This window comes from Trifolium pratense, linkage group LG3, assembly GCF_020283565.1.
Source record: "Trifolium pratense cultivar HEN17-A07 linkage group LG3, ARS_RC_1.1, whole genome shotgun sequence".
Taxonomy (NCBI): Eukaryota; Viridiplantae; Streptophyta; class Magnoliopsida; order Fabales; family Fabaceae; genus Trifolium; species Trifolium pratense.
In genome coordinates, this window is record NC_060061.1 from 7,881,870 (window position 1) to 7,901,957 (window position 20,088).

At 31.5% G+C, this 20,088-nt stretch overlaps 4 protein-coding genes across 4 annotated transcripts; 2 read left to right on the forward strand and 2 right to left on the reverse strand.

Annotated features, from left to right (window-relative positions):
- Positions 1-4,175: 4,175 nt before the first annotated feature.
- LOC123915864 lies at positions 4,176-5,748 on the forward strand. The gene is made up of 3 exons (XM_045967134.1): positions 4,176-4,523; positions 4,612-4,804; positions 5,264-5,748. Exons 1-3 carry the CDS (start codon positions 4,380-4,382, stop codon positions 5,686-5,688), a joined length of 762 nt encoding a protein of 253 aa, XP_045823090.1. The 5' UTR covers positions 4,176-4,379; the 3' UTR covers positions 5,689-5,748.
- Positions 5,749-9,104: 3,356 nt separating this feature from the next.
- Positions 9,105-10,099, forward strand: LOC123915800 (protein MKS1). The gene has a single exon (XM_045967042.1). It carries the CDS (start codon positions 9,271-9,273, stop codon positions 9,907-9,909), a length of 639 nt encoding a protein of 212 aa, XP_045822998.1. The 5' UTR covers positions 9,105-9,270; the 3' UTR covers positions 9,910-10,099.
- A 2,142-nt stretch (positions 10,100-12,241) lies between these two features.
- LOC123917907 (uridylate kinase) lies at positions 12,242-15,084 on the reverse strand. The gene is made up of 7 exons (XM_045969827.1): positions 14,770-15,084; positions 14,485-14,611; positions 13,985-14,038; positions 13,616-13,707; positions 13,185-13,411; positions 12,795-12,971; positions 12,242-12,658 (listed from the first exon to the last, which is right to left on the reverse strand). The coding sequence occupies exons 1-7, from the start codon at positions 14,961-14,963 to the stop codon at positions 12,549-12,551; spliced, it is 981 nt and encodes a 326-aa protein (XP_045825783.1). The 5' UTR covers positions 14,964-15,084; the 3' UTR covers positions 12,242-12,548.
- Positions 15,085-15,544: 460 nt separating this feature from the next.
- Positions 15,545-19,313, reverse strand: LOC123918366 (WD repeat-containing protein 44-like). Its single transcript, XM_045970390.1, has 7 exons — positions 17,623-19,313; positions 17,440-17,530; positions 17,166-17,323; positions 17,005-17,056; positions 16,818-16,897; positions 16,628-16,721; positions 15,545-16,379 (listed from the first exon to the last, which is right to left on the reverse strand). Exons 1-7 carry the CDS (start codon positions 18,517-18,519, stop codon positions 15,823-15,825), a joined length of 1,929 nt encoding a protein of 642 aa, XP_045826346.1. The 5' UTR covers positions 18,520-19,313; the 3' UTR covers positions 15,545-15,822.
- Positions 19,314-20,088: the final 775 nt, after the last annotated feature.

Consider the following 20,088-nt stretch of genomic DNA (forward strand, 5'->3'; position numbering starts at 1 on the left):
TAATAAAAAAACAATACCATCACCCATACAAATCAGAAAGATTTCCAAACGATTTTGTTAAAAAAAGATTTCTCAACTTCAAACGATACAAGTCAATAACAATATACAACAAAGATTAACATAAAAATATGAGATTTAGATTAAAAAACATCAATAAAATACAAATGATTTTTTTAAAAAAAATAATCTAGAATCGAATATTTTTTTAAAAAAATTACTTCAAAAAATAGATTTTGAATATCTAAAGAGCAATAGAGATATTTTGAGACGCCTGAAATAAACATTTGGGATAAAGAGAAATATTTCCCTATTGGAAGATTTATCTCCCCATCCTTCGTGTTTCTTGTTTTTTTTCATTTTTTCCCTTGAATAAATATTTCAGAACGCATTTTTCGATTTTTTTTTTCTTGGAAGAAAACTTTGAAATGTGTTTTCTGCATTTTTTTTCTAATTTAAACTAGAAAAACTTCGGAAAACGTGTTTCGAAGTTTTTATACAACGGCAAAAATAGAAAAACAAGAGGTAGAAAAAGAAAGATGGGGTGTGGGAAGAGAGAAGTTCTCTTTAATGAAGTACTGATATAAAGCCCAAGCTGATTCCATAGTTGACTAAGGCTGGGCCTTCTCTTTAGTGAGCTGATCTAGGCCCAATGATGTTTTAATGTTTGAAAAAATTTCTTTAAGCCCCTCAATATGCTTTAAGACTCCCTAAATTTTTAACACATATTGAGGGGCTTTAGAGCATATTAAAGGGTTTAAATATAATTTTTCTTAATGTTTTTAGGTTCCAACTTAGATCGTAAACACAAATTTGAAGTGAAAGGACAGAAATGAAAGTAAAATAAGAACTAATAATGAATTGGTTCAAATAGTGAGGAATTTGAACTTTTAAGCAAGTTTTTTTTTTAATTAAAAAGGGACCATTTAAGTAAGTGAGCACAAATTTGATTTCTAATTCTTGCGTACGAAGAAAATTTAATTGTAGAGTAGAATTCAATTTGTGTTTCTCACATATTCTACTAAACGGTTGTGAAAACTTTATATCTATAACATAACATAGTAACAAAGAAAAAAAATAATCTTTTTGATGCATTATATTTCATCAACATAAATGCAGATTTAATCTTCCTTTTTTTATTTTTTTTATAAAAAAAATGAGATTTTGCTCATTCATTTTAAAAATCGATTTTTTTCTCTTCCCTAAATTCAGTTTTTTTATAAAAAATTTCCACCCGATCACATTTGTGTTCATTTTTTCTGATGTAACTTTATTCACTATGATATGACAACTCTTATGTGATAACACTGAATATTCATTGAGTTGTACTCACAAGACCGACATTAGTTGTTATCATTTATCAAATGTTCATACAATTTTTTACAATTTGAATTGTACTTACAGATAGTGACATAATTATTGATAACAATATAATTATGATCAACGTACTATATATAATATATTAAAGTAGAGGAAAAAGCTAACATGTGTCCCAAAAGTACATGTTAAAAAACTCAATATAGAAAATTCGTCTTAAAAATCATGCATTCATCTTTTTAAAAATCAAAATATTGTTATTCTCAATATTAAACTTCAACTTTTGTATTCTTTAATATGTACTGTATTCTTATGATACATGTTAACGAGACTCGAAAGTAAATGATTTCAATGGTTAAAAGTCAATAACAAGAAAATGTATACCAAATTATTAAGTTCAAGTAATTAATAAAATATATATACCTACTTCATAAACAAGAAAATAAAAAATTTACAGTCAAACAAAAGAAAAGAAGAGGATAACGATGAAATGAGATTATTTATCTACCCTTATATTGGATAACCTCTAATGATATTCTATCTTTTTTTTTCTTCATTGAATCAATTTTTGTGTTTCAAACACCATAATGAATTTTTCTATATTGTAAAACGCTTAAAGAATCCATTAGAAGGAATAATTTTTGCAGTTGAACACGTGTGTAGAGATTAAATAAAGAAAGTGACCTATAAGAAAGATATGATAATTGGATGAAATGAAAGAAAGAGACCTATATATAAATATTGTTATAAATTTGTCGTGTATAATAATTTCCCATGGTTTTGGTGCCACATGTTTTTATCATTGCCACTGGTTTTGTTTTGATACGTAGAAGAGGTAACATCTAATTAATCAATTGTTCCTACTTCCCATTAATTTTTTGGTACATGTCTTTCTTGCTCATTTTGCATATTGGGTTGTTATGAAATGTTGATCAATCATAAAAAACGTAATAGACTAATCATCTTAGTTGTCATTTGTCTCATTTCTCTTTCTCTACACTGCTTTGTGTGTGTGTGTGTGTGGGTGATAAAATCTTAAAAATACAATCAAAATATGTAGATAAAACAGACTGGACCAAGCACTTAATTATGACTGAACCATTGCTAGCTGGACAACACACCACAAGTAGAGAGGCACAAAATTTAGGATAAAAACAAACAAATTAGGCACTATTTGATAATGTTAAATTGTAAGCTTAAAGTTATAACTTATTCCTTCGATCTCATATATAACTTATAAAATAATTTTTTAGATTTATTGAGAAAATAATGTGTTTAATCTATTGAAAAAAACAATTTTTTATTATATACGAGATTAGAGGATTATAACTTATAAGTTCATACTGAAAAGGAGAAAAAAAAACTTTTTTGTAATAGTTTATCCTATCAAACTTATAGCTTATTTTTTTTGACATATAGTGAAATGATTATGCAATGCAATCATGCAAGGTACACTTTACCACTACAATAATATGCTATACGTGTATCTATGATTTAGGTTTGTAGTTTATTTTAATATTTATTTTATTAATTTTAACAATAAAAAAAAAAGTTTATATATAATGAAAGACTTGACTTACTTATACAAGTTAGAAAAAACTCTGATTCAAAAGAAGTAGTATAAATCAATGTGATTATAACCCTCGTACAAACTCATTAACTACATATGTACAACGTCAATCTAGTGACTTCGATGGAAATAGATCATGCCAACATCTTAAGGACGTGCAATGGCCATGGAGTTTTGAGGTTTGCGACTATCCCACAACATTTTGTGTTAAGATCTATTAAATGAGAGTTAAATTTTATATTAATTGAAAGAGTTAAAGTTGAACAACATATAACTCTCCTTATAGCCCAATATCTTAAAATCTTAGGTAAAAATATAGTATTAAAAGTCACTCATGTAATTGTTCAAGTCTGAATGACTCTAACCTATGAGGCTCTCCTCACAGCCCATCACTTTGGCGGTGCTCTGTTGGGAGACATTGAAAATGAGGCCTTTTTAAAATTTGTTTGTTCATAGTGTCACTTATGGTAATAATAGTATGTTAGTTTAGATCACTGACTTTATACATGGGATTAAAGATGGTAATTTGATGCATAGAAAGATGTAATTTGTGTATATAATAATATAAAATAAATTTATTTATATGTAATCACACTTCAATCATTGATTTGAGGATAATGTTGTATATCCGGAAGCATGAACATTTCGGTGACTTTAATTTTATCATATTATTTATAAATATTGTGCTGTTGTATGATATTAACTTGGATGTTGTAAGTTTATTCGCAAATTCATCCTTTTTGTGTTTAGCAATGTTAAATTTATATTTGCATCTGATATACTCTATCAATTATTGGAATGAATGAATATCATTATTTTTAGTAAAAAAATATATATTTGTACACCTCTTTTAATTGGGATTATTCTTGTATGATACACCAAATATAAATCTTATTCATTTACTTATTTTAAAAATAATGAGAAAATTAATTCTATATTTTGCCTTTGTGTAATATGAATTTTTTTTTTTCAAACAAACTATGTAAAAAGTGAAAAACTATTCATCAGTCATTCCACAACATATCAAATATTTATGATTCTTTTTAATCATTTTATCTCGACAAAAGTTTATTATTGTTCCCGTGAGTTTAACTTAATTAAAAACATTGTATTTCATGTAGAATTCTAAATTCGAATTTCAGACACTCTACTTATTCACTTAGGTATAATAAGCTATTAGAATACTTGGCAAATTTTTATTTTATTTTAAAGATAATTTTTTATGTCCAATTCAATCAATCAATTATTAAAAGTTCTTTTTATTTTAAAGATAATTTTTTATATCCAATTCACTCAATCAATTATTAAAAGTATGAGTGTAGTGACACAATAGTCATCCATCCATTTTATATATCTTTCTCAAAGCAGAGCATGTGAAATTTGTTACCACTTTCCACCGCCATAACTCTTCTGCATATCTATATAACAAACCCAAAACCTCGCAACAATTTCAATTAACAACACTCTCTTCTTCTCTTTCACTAGAACAAGAAAAATGGGAAGTTTAGAAGAAGATGAGTTGGTACAAATGGTACAAGACTTTATAGAATCTGATCATTCATCAAATTCACCTACAACTTTCATCACTTCCTCTAATCATCACCCTTTACACAATAAAACTCAATATTTTATTTTGCAGGTAGGTACCCTTATATTATATACAATGAATTCAAAGTTCTAAAAAAAAAGTTTCTTGGTTTGTTAATTTTTTTTATAATGTTTTTCAGGATATTTTAAGGAGTGATACATCATCATCAGAAGCTAAGATTATGAAGTATGTTTTAAAACATATGAGTGGTAAAAATGGTTATGAGAAAACAACAATTCTTAGTAGATGGCTTGTTAAGAGAATGAGAAAGGATGGTCTTAATGCTTCTCTCTATCAAACATCTTGGTCTACCTCCTTAGGATGTCCTGCTGGTTGGTCTTTCTCTACTCTATGACAATATTTTAAATCATATTTGCATAAACTATTTAGCATCGATACTGATTAAAAACGTGTTTGGTGTACGACATAACACATGTTAATATCTGACACCAAAATATTACTAACATATGTAGTTATATTTAATCCCTACATTATTATCATATGTAGTTATAATTTGTTAATAGTTCTACCAAATTTTTTTCTCCGTTCACAACTTTTCTTTTTTTATGAGTTCTTCAACTATTTGATCACGTATTTTGGAATATGAAATCAGAGTCTGAATATTATTGGATCTTCAAATTTATAACTTGCTTTTGTATATGACATCATTAAAGATTATTGTGACAATGGTTCGATACGAATTATATTGTAAATTTTTTGTTTTATAATTTATGTTATTTTAAAATCAATGTGGTAATTTAACCACTAAACTTTTTGTTTATACATGACAGGTGAATATGAATATATTGAAGTCATAATTGAAGATGAGAAAAATATTAATGATCCTATGAGGCTTATAGTAGACATAGACTTCAAGTCTCAATTTGAACTTGCAAGACCAACAGAATACTACAAAGAATTAACAAACTCACTACCATTAATATTTGTTGGAAGAGAAAACAAATTAAGCAAGATAATCTCTTTGCTATGTTCAGCTGCCAAACAGTCCCTAAGAGAAAAGGGTCTACATGTACCACCATGGAGGACCAATGCATACATGCAATCAAAATGGCTCTCTAAGTGTCATAAAGAGCTTAATATTATTGGTAATAGTAACAAGGTAGTTTCTATAATGAAGCCAAAGAAAAGAGATTTGGGTGGTGGTGAATCTGAATTGTCTAGTCAATTATCAAACATGAGCATAAATTGTTGCTAGCTTAATTATGAGGACTTGCCAATTTTGGTCTTTTATTGATTTTGATGGTTCACATTTTCATTTTTGTATTTTAAATTTGATTAAAGACAAAATCTACCTACAATATTATATTTATTGTTGGTGTTGTTTCCACCACAAAATATGATTTGTGGACATCAAAAGTTTGGAGGCACTTATACGAATAGTTATGTACGTTTTCACCTAAACATCTACATGAGTGGGAATAAATCACATTAGCGGAAGAACAGTTTGAATTAACTTATTTTTGAGTTTATACAAAATAATTTATGCAAATACATAAGTTTTTATGTATTATTATAAGTTTGTCAATGTAATTAATGAAAAAACACTATCAAAATAGAATGTTAATTTCGGTGAATTCTCTATCATCATATACCCAAATTCAGAAATCTCTACTTAATCATCCCTTATGTGTACTATGGCCACAAAATCTCAATGCTTGCTACCGGAATCTATGAAACTATACACCTAAAGGCTAACATGAAAAAAAGATAAAGAAGGCAAAAGCCACAATTTCACATTCAATATATCCTCTCATTAAAAAAAATAAAATTTAATTGGTTAAAAAATGACCATTTTATTTTACAAAAGATGCTTTTGACGAATTATTAATTGTGAAGATTCATTAAAAGAATGTAGTCAAGAAAACGTGGAAGTTTAATTTAAATCTACTACTAATTTTGTAATGCTTTGAAATGTCAACCAAGAAATTTGTTCCCTCTCTTGCTAGTAAGTGGTTACTCCATCCAAATTTAATTTCAACTATGGATTGACCAAATTAAATGATGTAACCCAACTTAGTAATAATTTATCAACGAACATGAATCATCACAATACCACCTTCCATTTTTTTCATTTGGTTTTGCTCAATTTGACCTATCACACATTAATCACACCTCATGCAGTCTCGTTATATTTGCTATTGTTGCCCACTAGACATATTTTGGGATCATAGGGCCATTGTCTCAATGACTTTTTTGTTTGTTTGGTAAATGTGTTTATTTTTATGAGATCAAAAAGACTTATTTTTTACAACAAAATCCATAATTTTCTTAAATTTTGCTACAATTACAGTAAATGAATTTTAAGTTAAGAATCATGCGAAAAACACATATTTACTTGTTGCCGATAAATTTGCTAATAGTGGATAGATTGACATATTGAATTTGAAGTATTTTATAAAATTAATAGGTAAAATAACAAATAAATACAAATGGCATACAAAAAATAAATTAATATTTAGTAAAAAAAAACATAAATTAATATCTACATTTTTTTTTCAATTAAGAAATTGAAGTTAAATAGAATACAAATGCTACGTAATTAAAATAGAATGTTATAAGCTCATATGAAAAATGCTACTGTATTGATCAAACGAACTTTGATGCTATAAATGAACCGGTTGACCATATGAAATAAACTTTGCTGAGTGTATGATTTATTTGTCGATGTAGACAAGGAATTACTCAGGCTCAATAACTATGACGTGCAATGTCAAATTAACACTACTGCTCCAAACATATTCAAAATATTTAATAAAGATGCACATGTGATAGATAAACTCTAAATTGGTATAGAATTTGACCAAAGTAATTAGAAGTTAGGCATGGTCAAAATCTAAAAAGTATTAAGAGGATTACTATCAACACCCCCATTATTATAAAACATCTGTCTCTCTGAAGTGTCTACAAGTTCATTTCAAGTTTGCACACAGTTTTGATTGTCCGAAGATAAACTATACACCTAAAGTCTAACAAAAGAAATAAATTTCACAAAGGTGGGAATGTAAATAGAAAATAAAAATAAATATGGGTGGGAGTATATTCATAACTCAAGGTGTAAATAGTAATACTAACACCTTAGAAATTATATATACAACTCGGGCGCACAGTTTGGTTTGAGGCCCATACCTAATCTTTTAGTTTCTTTTGTGCTTTGAACAAAAACAATTTACGTTTTCGTGCTTAGTTTCGGCAAAAACTAAGGATAAATCATGGTGAAGAACAACATCATCAATTAAAGAAGGAGAAAACAAATACAAGAAGAGGTTTTACATGCTTGAAGAGAAGGTGTTGGTTGTTAAAATTGAGAAGAAACCTAAGAAAAAGAAGAATGGTGCGTGTATGTTTAATTTAAGGCAAATGTTAAATAGTGTCATCGGGGTACTTTTAAGTTCTTAAATAGTAAGTTTTTTATAGAATTTTTATCGGAATGCGTAAAGTCAACGCATTGGAAATTGTAGTGTTTAACTTTTTTTAATAAAAAGTTTCTTTAAATAGAATACTTAAAGAGTGTCCCGGGACACTCGTTAGCAAGACCCTTAATTTAATTACATATTTTTGTTTTTGCCCCAAATTTAAATTTTTTTTTACTCCTAAATGTATTTTTATCATTACTATTTTAACTCTATCTATTAGTGTATTAAAATGTATTTTGGTTCATTAGTACTAAAATTATCGGTTTATGAGTTTTTATTGAATACTAATAATTTTGAGCAGTCTCAATATCATATCAAATAATTTTTAATTTTTCTAAAAATTTCTATGAACGATTATATAATATAATCTTTCAATTCAACGGTCGATTTTGTAAAATTATATTCCTTATAATGTTATTCGAGATTTGTACACCATACACTACATAAATCACTTGCGGAAGCCGCTAATATAATCATATTCTAGATCATGAATTATGCACTAATGTATATTTTTTTTTCAAACAAAATCTAAATATGACATCACTTGTGAATAAGATCAGAACTCTCATTTAATTTTTTAAAATATCATTGATTACACTCAATGATTTTGTCACAACAGCATTAAATTTTTAATTAATACAAGCACGTTCAGAAAACGTTCACATTTTAGTAATGGGTCTCGCTAACCAGTGCCCCGGGGCACTAGTTAAGGAACCAAAAGAAGAAATAAAATAAAAGTTGTGCATGAAAAACATCAAAATATAAACTTTTGTTGTATTGACTACACTATTTTCAAGTAAAACTTTCTAAATTTGAATGCTTAACAAGTGCCCCTGAGCCACTATTTAGCATTTGCCTTTAGTAATACTAGTATCTTGCAAATGGTTCGAGTTAACTCTCTTGTCAACCAACCAAACCATACCAAGAACATTCAATGTCTTTTTTGTCTTTTCTTTTCGCCACCGGTTGAATCGGTTCGGGGTAAGTTCTGGAATCGAGTGATTTCAGTCTTCTCCTAATCACAATTGATTGCAGTTGCGAATGATCGAACCACGATCCTCCCTATGCGTTAATTACCATTGAACCAACTGACGATTGGTCAATTTAATGTTGACTAAACCACACTCTGTCTCTTTCTCTTTGGTCAATAAATCACCATCCATTTCTAATTTCCTTGATCCTTCGTCCCAAAATAAACAAATATAAATAAATATTTCCCATTTTTTATTTTCTCAATTTAATCACTACATACAACAAAACTTAGTAACACTATTGCTTCACGAGTGTTCCAAATTTTTAATGCTCCTTTCTAAAAATAACACACTTTCTTTTCTTTTCTTAACTTAACCACCACCACCACCACCATGAACCCACCGGAATTTCCCTCCGGCGGAACTTCAACGCCGTCACCAAAGAAAGAGATACAAATACAAGGTACACGTCCACCGCCGCTAAGAGTGAGCAAAGACTCTCACACAATTACCAAACCACCGCGTCATCCTGCCGTCCACCATCATCCGCCGGCGGGAGCTTCACAACACCGACAACCACTCATCATCTACTCCGTTTCTCCAAAAGTTCTCCATGTCACTGAAAGCAACTTCATGGACGTTGTTCAGCGTCTCACTGGACCTTCCGCCGGAGAAGAAGCTCCTCAACAATCTGGCGCGGTTTCGCCGGCGGCGAGACTTGCGTCTATTGAAAGAACAAGTCCGACGGAGAGAGAAAGAGTTCAAAACACTATAGACGAAGATTTGACTTGGTTGTTAGAAGGATTTGAAATGGGTCAGTTTCCCGGGATATTGTCTCCGGCACCGGCGACTTTACCGCCGATATCGCAGGGATATTTTTCACCGATGAATGAACCGCAAACGACGCCGTTTTGGCATGATATGAGTCCGTTTTGGTATGGAAATAGCTTTGTGGCGAGTCCGTCGGGTTTACTTTCAGCCACCGTGGTTTCACCGTTGCCGTCGCCGGATCTATTTTCTATTTTTGACTAATTTTAATTTTTGTATTTTATTTTTACAGAAAATGTGTTTTTCTGACTTTTCATTGATTATTATTAGGAAGGTTGAAAATTCAACATTCACTCACTGACTTTTGTGCCATATCAGCCACACAAGTTTTGGTTTCTGTGTATATTGGTGTGATTGGAAAAAAATTATCAACAATGTTGGAAACTTTGGTCCACTATTGTGTGTTAGAATTTATTTGCATACCCACCTATTTCTACTTGTTTGTTTGGATTGGTGTGATTTTTTTAATTTTTATTTTATTTAAATTTGGCTTTTTTTTTAGGAGAATGTTAACTTGTGCCCTTAAGGCACATGTTAAGGAAATAAAAATAGAAATTATTAAATGCTAATTTGTGCATTTTGACTTTTGAAGCATTAAATTTCTTATATCATTAAATGTTGAATTTCTATTTTGGTATATCTTAACATGTGCCCTAAGGGCACATGTTAACAAGACCCTTTTTTTTATTCTTTTAGGTTATGTTCGGATTGATGGAACGAGACGAGATTGAATGGAAATGAATAGAATAGAATAATGTTCCATTATTTGGATTTGAATAATAATAATAGAATTGGAATAGGATGAAATGAATTTCATCCAATACCACTACTTACTTTCAATTTTGTTCATCTCCTTTTTAAAATATTCAAATGATAGAATGAAAAATTTATTTCATTCTACTCCACTCCATTCTGATCCGCTTCGTTCCATTATATTCCATCAAATTTATTTCATTCTCCATTATATTCCATCAAATTTATTTCATTCTCCAAATTGTTTTTTCTTTCTCGTTGTTAAATAAGTGTGATTTTTCACATATTTGTTTGGTTTTGTGTTATTTGTTATCCCGTCCTTGTGCGGTGTATTCTGTTGTGCCGTCTCTGTGCGGTGTATTTTGTTTTCCCGTCTTTGTGCGGTGTTAATTTGTTTCAGGTTGAAGGATTAGATCCGATCAAGTACAAATCTATCCAATGTCGACTTTTGTGTCATCAACGCTGCAGATCTGGGGGCATGGACATTCCAGACACTTCAATATAGTCATATATGTAGGCTTATGTAATTTGCCGTTTTATGCTATTAACATGGATGCTGTGAGTTTGTTTGCAGATTCATCCTTTTTGTTTTTAGCAAATTTGAATTTGTATTACATCGATGTACTCTATCAGTTTGAATGAATGAATATCCTTTATTTTTGGTCAAAAAAAAAAATATGGCGTGTAACATTTTTTTTAAGAGTGAAATGCCCAATACTGTAGTACCTCTCAAATTGCAGAATTAGTCAAATACCTTCATAAAATTTCAAAATGTTAAAATGTCTATCAAATATCTTCTGCTCCATTATTGCAGGATTAGTCAAATACCTTCATAAAATTTAAAAATGTTAAAACGTCTATCAAATATCTTCTGCTCCATTTATTCCATTTGTTGTAATGACGTGACCGTTAATTGCATATGCGACACTTGTCAACGTGACACCACGTCATATGGTGGTAATTGACTATGATACACGTCAAAATTAGGATGTTAATCGACTGTAATTTAATTTGTATAAAGAGAGATACAGAGGGAAATGGAGAGAGAGAGAGAGAGAGAGAGAGAGAGATGGAGCAAGAGTGTGTTAGAAAGAAAGCGGGTATAGATTGAGAGAGTTAGAGGGAGAACAATTGCAACAACACTAACAACAACAATCTTAACAACCGAGAGACCGGGGATAGAGAGAGATAAGAAAAAGGGGAAAATAGAGATAGATAAGGGGGATATTCAAATTGTTTGTACGTTGGTTGTCATGTTACTTTTTCGACTTGACATACTCCAGAACTATCAACTCCTTAACTCAATTAGTTAAACTAGCTATCTCATCTCATCTCATTTCCTCAAAGGTGTCAAATACCCTAATAACCCATTGATTTTCCAAAGAATTATTGTGCACTACTGCAAGATATAATTTCAAATAACTGTATGGTTGTGTCGCCTATAGATCAAGGTCCAAGGAAGTCTCATGACCAGCGGCAAAAAAGTCGTGTATAGAAAAAGAAAAATTTCCAAGAAGGATCCACTCCAACGTGGTTCCTTTGACCTAGAGAAGGATCATTAGAAATGAAACTTGATGAGATGTCAACACATGTGTGTAAATGTTTAGTCCTTCACTTTCTAATATTTTATTAGTTTCCACTCATTTATTTTTGAAATCAACCCTTTCGGCTTGAATAATATAATTCTACAACAATTGTTGTTCAGTGTTCTAGACCGAAATGGAAATGAATGAAACACAGCATGCATTGAGTTTGAGTTTGGTTATGAAGTTGAGTGCTAATGTAATGGACCAACTAGCCAAGTTGAGAAGTCAAAAATTATAACTTTTTGTTTATAAAAAAAAAACAGCACAAGATGGCAAGATAAAATTAGGCCAAACCACGTGGATTGGATGGCATAAAAAATAATATACCTATTTATATTTACAGATTTTCTTTTACCTAAAATAGTGTCCTTAATAAAGTACTACTACATCAAAACCACCAACTGCAAAGTAATACACCTCCCCGCCTTTTTTGGCATCCTCAGCTGGAAGATTGCATAAGAGAACCACGAGAAAGAATCACTTGTAATTGGTCTTTAAATATTTTCACGTTCTTGATATGGTAGAATTCCACGTTGCCCCAATCAAAGTGCCAACACTCTCACCTTTAATGGCTTTCTCTATGTTACCTGGTTTGTTTATATTGAAGACAACAACTGTTCCACAAGCCAACAAGAGAGGTCAGGGACATTTCACCAGGACAACAAATCTAATAGAACCAATCTGAGCTGTACAGTAATACTTAATTTCAATAAAAATAAAATCTCATAAATATTTGTTTGCTTGACTTACCAGGAATATTATTTTCTTGACATAAAGTTATGGCAGTAAGGTCCATCACTGACAGATCTTTTGTTATTACGTCCTGATAGGTTAATGTATCAAGAAGACGTGCTTGAGGGTTTCGCTTTGGGTCATCATCAAATACTCCATCAACATTTGTAGCTTTGAGTACAACCTCTGCATTAACTGAATATATGATGGAATAAAAGTAAGAAACAGCAGTAAATTTGACTTTGTAATGCAGAATTAATAACAAATTTAGCACGACGGTATAAACTAGTGGAAAGGATTTGTAATCGGTTTGTGGAAATATACATCCTATATCAAGAAGCGAGAACGAAAGCAACATGAACTAAGCCATCAACTATAACAGATAGCAGCAACAAAAAGTTAACTTACTTTCTGCACATCTAAGTGCTGCAGCAGTATCCGTGGTAAAGAATGGATTTCCAGTTCCAGCAGCAAAAATGACAACCCTTCCTTTTTCCAAATGCCTTATAGCCCTTCTGCGTATATATGGTTCTGCAACCTCGGACATGCGAAATGCAGTCTGCACCCTAGTTGGAATGCCAATACTCTCCATTGTTGCTTGAAGAAATATAGCATTCATGACAGTTGCCAACATCCTAGAGGATATAAATCAAACACAATCAGTAAAAAGCAGGACACTATTTCTATCATATTATACTTTAGCGACAGATGGCATTTGGATACGAACTGTGAATATAATGCACTATATAAAATTAAGACAGAATTCTGCATACATGCAAAAAGTTTTGAAAGAAGATCAAAGGTATTCTTGATAAAGAGAGATGAAGGGAATCAATCACCCAATATAATCAGCCGATGAGCGTTCAAGACCACTACTTCCAGCCCAGGATGCTCCACGGAAGATGTTACCTCCACCAACTACTAGTGCAACCTGAAACATCAGCCTAATCATTTCAAACCAAATTCTAAAAACCAGTAAAAAGCATTGAAATATTTCAAGTCAAATGGTCAAGATAATGCCCCCAATAATACTGTCGATTAGACGATTACATAATTACACAATAGGTACATTCAGAACTCTCCTAAAGTTTATATTGCAACCCACATCAACAATAATAATTCCCCAAACAACTTGAAAATGCAGCCGACAAACTGCAAAGTAAACCAAATGATGGTAGTAGAAAAATGATACACTATAGTATAGTCACCTCAATGCCAAGGCGGGTTACAGCTGCCACTTCCCTTGCAATGGCCATAGTTATCTGCATCCAAACCCACAGAAACAAAATATCAGAAACAAAGTCGAGAGCAGCACGGTATAGTAAAATATTTCATTTGAATTACTATGTCTCCTAGAACTGTTTATTGCCACTTGTATATCTATCTTAATTTCTAATCAATTATCAATCCACAAAACAATTAAAATTTAAAACTATTCCATTCCAACCCCAAATACGCCACACCACATTCCGAAGTATTATTGTCCGCTTTAGACTGTGTGTGAGCTTTCACGAGTTTGTCCTTTGTAAAAGGTATCTCGTTGGGTTAAGGAATGTGGGTGTTGTACTCATATATAAACTATCATTAGCCTCGATTGGACTTTAAGGTGTACTGGAACAAGAACAAATATCAAATCTAAAAAATTAACTATACACAGGCACGAGAGTACTATAGTATAAAGATAAATTGGGTTGCAGACAGAGGTTACCTTAGGGTCAATATTCTGAGTTTGATCTCCTGCAAGTGCTTCTCCACTAACTTTAAGCAAAACCCTTCTCCATTTGGGCTTGCTAGATTCATTCATTGACAGTGCAAAAGATGGAATTTCAGGTTTCCTACCAACAAAAATTATTCATTTTTATTTCAATTAATTAATTAATTAACAAACCCATAAATATATCAATTTTATTTTTTATTTCCATAGAAACATTTCTACAAACATGTAGTGGTCACAGTAACAGAGATAATTATAATAAGAGGGTATATGAGAAACCTGTAATTAAAGGCATCAGGGGAAGAACCGTTTCCGGAATAAGAAGAACGAATAGCGAGGTTGAAGCGTGGAGTTGAATTACTAGTAGTAGCGAGTGTTGAAGTACGAGAATGGGAGTGAAATTTTGAAGGGTAAAGAGATGAAGAAATAGAAGAAGATAAGGTGGATGAGAACAGAGGAACGGAAATTGCCATTGCTATTGCTGCCGCCAAACCCTCTTTCTCTTCACTTCCTTCCTACTTGGATGGAGTTCTATTACTTCTAGTTGCCGCTAAAGATAATTTGTATTTTTTTTTTTTTACTTTTTCAAAATTACTCCTATTTCTAAATTAATAAATAAATGCAATAGAGAAATAAATTTCTCTTCTTTTTTGTTAGGTGTTCGTACTAGAGATTTATTGGTGTCCAAAAAGTTTTAAAATACCAATGTTGAATAAAGGTGAAAATAGACTAAATCGACTTAGACTTTCTAAGATTTCAGAACTAAATCTCACATATATATATATATATATATATATATATATATATATATATATATATATATATATATATATAGTATTTACTGAGATAATTTATATATATAAAAGAATGGTGTGACATAGCATATCATTGAAAAGTTGTACAAGTACCCATAAATTTAATTTTTACGCCACTTACAAGTTGCTTATGTGGCTAATTTTTATATTTGGTATTTGGTAGCTTATTTATGATCGACAATGTCTCAACAAATATAAAGTTGCGTTATTATTAATTAATTGAAAAATATATTAAATAAAATTTATTATGATAATTTAATACACGATTTTCCAGCTAAGAAAGTCATATTTTTAGAGTTCGCTTTAGGCCTCAAGAATGGTTGTGCTTAATTAATTGGTAACAGAAACTCCATACATAAACTAATACAATCACAATTTTAATCAAAACTTCAATAGCACTTTTCAATATGTACCTGCCTGCTGTATAATTCTATGCAAGTTATTATACTTAGAATCCAAGGCCACCACTGTGAAATTTAGACCTTTACCAATTGAAAACAATTAACATGACATTGTCCTAAAGCCTAACAGGCAAACCAAAATTGTGGAATGTTTTGATAGTTCCATCACTACCAGCAGCCACTATTGTTAGACCCCATGTTTCTGATATATTATTCCTGTCATGGCTACTATCTTCGCGATATAATTTTTTGCGATCATATTCATCTTTTACAAGAGGTAAATCCCATGTTGGAAGTTTCTCCTCGGGCCATGTCATAGAACCACGACATGTACCATCGATGAAGAACCAATTACCGAGAGAAAAACGTTGTTCTGTATCTTTAACCTCAGAACTAAACTCTAGCTTGGTTTTCATTTCTGAAGAATGGTGAGAAAAGTTATTTCTATAGTCACTTTTATCTTCTGCTTTCGCGCCTGACCAAGGTATTGCAACCGTTACACCCTTGAAAGAAAAATACTCACAAGAATGCTCGGATTTTGTTTTTTTCGAAGAAGCACTTTTGGAGTCATTGAAGTTCCATATATACACGCGCGAGTCCCCTCCAACTGAAATTATATGTTTCCCACTTGATGTAAATGAACCAGACATCTGACTTCCCGATCGCGGAAGGCCTGATAGAAGTTGTAAAATCAACAGACTGAAGAGTTTGTCATGCAAACCTAAACGTTAAACATATGAATTGAATAGTGGAAACATGTACTATCTTAAATATATCAATGTGTCGGTGGACACACATTATGTCAAAAATCATAGATATCATATCATACAGTTCTAAAGGAGATTTTAATTTATGGACCATGATTGTACATGCACCATTAAGATTTTTGATTAGGACCGCAGCGACTGTTAAGTGTTGTACCTTTGTATTTCTGAACAATCTCAATTCCATCCAATATGTGAATTTTGGAATCTTCTGATGTGACCATAATTCTCTGCCTGTTGTTTTGAAAGAACTGCAAGAAACAAACATCGGCGCAATAAATGATAATGACAATAATTGAAATGCAAAGTAAAGTGTTTTAAGAAGTAAATAATTTCTAGATTATAACCTGAATGCCGGTAATCTTATTGCCTGACGCTTTCTTCTTTCCGCAGATACCTATCTGTGCCTCAAACTTGAAATATTTTCCTAAATCATTAGAAATCTGATTAAGGCACTATTTTATCTCTGGTAAAAGAGAACTCAATATCATGATGATTCATGAATGTAGCAATTGGTGATCCATTTGTATGTACCTGAAGCAACATAAAAACGGCACGTGCCTGTAACAGAACCAACTACAAATCCCTGCACATGTAAAAAGTCATGGATTCATCAATCTCTTGGCTACAAGTTTCCTTTGTCGAAATATGCATAAAGTAATGAAAATCATTGGTCACAAGTATTGATATCATACTTTCCCGTCTTGTTGGTAACTTATAGCACTTATGACATCTCGTATATCTGCCCAGTCAATAACCCTCTCTTCACGTATCCCCCATATTCGAACTTTACCATCTATCGATCCACTGATGAAGTAATTTTCATCAACAGGGTTGAATTGAATGCACGTAACTGCATCCGATTAAAGAAGAGACACAATTATGATTGTGCTTAAGTCTAAATTCGGTCTAAATATAATAACTAATGCCTAAACATTGTTGTGGAAAATATAGGCCAAAAATACTTACCAAAGTCTTTGTGAGGGAAAACACTTAGACATTGATCACAGCCGATTTTCCAACAGCAGACGGTTTTATCCATAGAAGACGAGAGAAGAATCTGCAACAAGTATTTTTTTTATCAGCTATTTTAGATTTGCAAGCAAAATAAACATAACAAAATGCAATGTAGGTTCTGCAAGATAAACTCACATCTGAATTAGACCAAGCCAAATCCAAGATATCACTGGAATGACCAAACAATTCTTGCAGCGGCGATTCATCAATTTGAAAAACATCATTTTGAATGAAAATAAAAGACGGGCTTTTGTCACGTGACATAATGCGCCATATGCGCACAACACCATCTTCACCTCCACTAGCTAAATACTTACCATTAGGACTGAATTTCATAGTCCAGATTAATCCTTTGTGAGCTTTAATCTCTTGTCCAATGTATAGCTCACTGAACTCAAGCCACCTCTTTTTATTCTGTCTTACTTTTATTCTACGAGTTTTACTTGCCGTTGTATTCAACTTTGATTTAACTTTTCCTTCGTCGTTTTTCCTTATGTTTACAAAGAGCTTCCACCAATTTTTTCTATTAGCTTTAACCTTATCGAAATGCCGAAATTCTTCCTGTGCCTCACCTTCTCTCTGGCTGTACTCTTGAAAACTTGCATCCACTTCATCCTCGCGACGCCCTTTAATTTCTTTAAACAAGACCTCAGCTTCGGAAGCTGCATTCCATCCAGAGAAATCAACCTTCTCTGATAATTCATCAGAAGGAGAAATGCATGCATTTGAGACTGCTCCACTACACTCCGCGATCCTCTCCATCCCCGAGGTGATCGATGAATCATCAAAGCTCATAATTCTCTCTTGTAAACAAATCTTCGAAAAATTATCAACTAAACACATACCCTTCAGAAAACGTTCCCTTCTTTCCTTCACGCTAACAAGCTCATTCAACCAAATTTTATCATAATCATCACAACGACGCCTTTCAAAACCAACCTCTAATTCGGCTAAAACAGAATCTTGACCTGATAAACTATCCAATGAGTCATAGAATACATCAATATCTCCATCATCATCAGAACTCAGCATATCTTATACTTAGAATAGATACAAACCTTCCACATGAAAAATCACAGTTTCTAACTTTTAATCCATCTCCCAACTACTACTTTCTCAACACCTTGAAATTGTCAATTCCAAATCAAAAAACCAAATATCTCTCTCACCAATTATGCAAAATCTAGTATAATATTAAAAGCTACATGTCAAAACATGGACTTAGCATGAAAAATGAGTCAACTAAACTAACAACCAATGACACTAAAAGAAAAGAATACTAATTAATTCCACCAACCCCAATAGACTATAGACTAATATAGAATAAACATAAAATCAAATACAAACAATAAACTAAGACCATGTTTTTGAATTCAAAATTGGAGACTAATCAAACTATAGTTCTATTGCATGAATATATGTCACTGTCAAGTCAAACAAAGTCAAAATTCAAAGCGAAGTTCTTCAACAAATGTTTGAGAAACCAAACCAGCTTGAACTATGAAATGTTTGTGAAGACACAAGATCTGAATTTTAGGATTGAACAATGTCTTGTGTTCTTTACCTCTTCTTATGTTTGGTAACCAAAAAGAAACTGTTTCTTTTTCTAGCGAGAAAGACAAAGTTGAATCATCATTAGACAGTAATAATAATTGAAATAATAATAATATTAATATAATATATTAGTAGTATCAACTACTAATATTGTAGGAAAAGATAGAGAAAGAATTAAAAGCAGCATTAATTGATAATTACCAGTTACACTACTACGTACTACTTAGTTAGGAAGAGTAATGTTGTTTTGATGAGAAGCATAAGCATTGATAGCTAATGCAACAGTATAGTAAACACAACATAACTAGAGCTATCTATATTCATGACTTAAGGAGAATGAAAGCGATAAGTCTTTACTCTAAGGTCTGTTTGGTGGTCATAGGTGCCCACTTTGGACCCTCATAGTCATAGCCCTTCCCTTATTACAGCTAGCTAACCTACATTACTTTACTACACACCCCACTATTTTTCGAATTCGCATTTCCCTCCCCTAGTAATCAATCTCGATCAATGATTTGAGATCAGATGATTTAAATTACACATTTCGACCAATAATTTAAATCAGACAGTCGATATATATCATAAATTCTATTTTCCTATTTCTTTTGTACTTAGGCTTCGATAGCTCTAGACTCTAGCATTGCCTTTAGTATAGCATCTAGCTTAAGGGTGTGTTTTTATTTTTGTTGAAAAATAAAAATTCTATATTCCTATGGTGAGGTTATTAATGTACATACATAAAATACTAACTCCGGTCATTTTTATTTTTATAGAAATAGTTAACATTTTTAGGTTAATTGAATAACTGATTATGTCTCTCGTCTATATTATAGACCAAATATATCAATTATTTAATAAATCTAAAAAATAAGTCATATCTTATAAAAAGACCGGAGAAGAGTGATAAATAAATATGAGTGGTATGATAATTAACATGGTTATGGGTTATAACATGCATACCTTGCTTGTTATGAGATGGAAAGGTTGCCATTTCTTATGAATAGAAGCTATCAATACAAGGAAAGTCAATACCGAATTTAACTCACT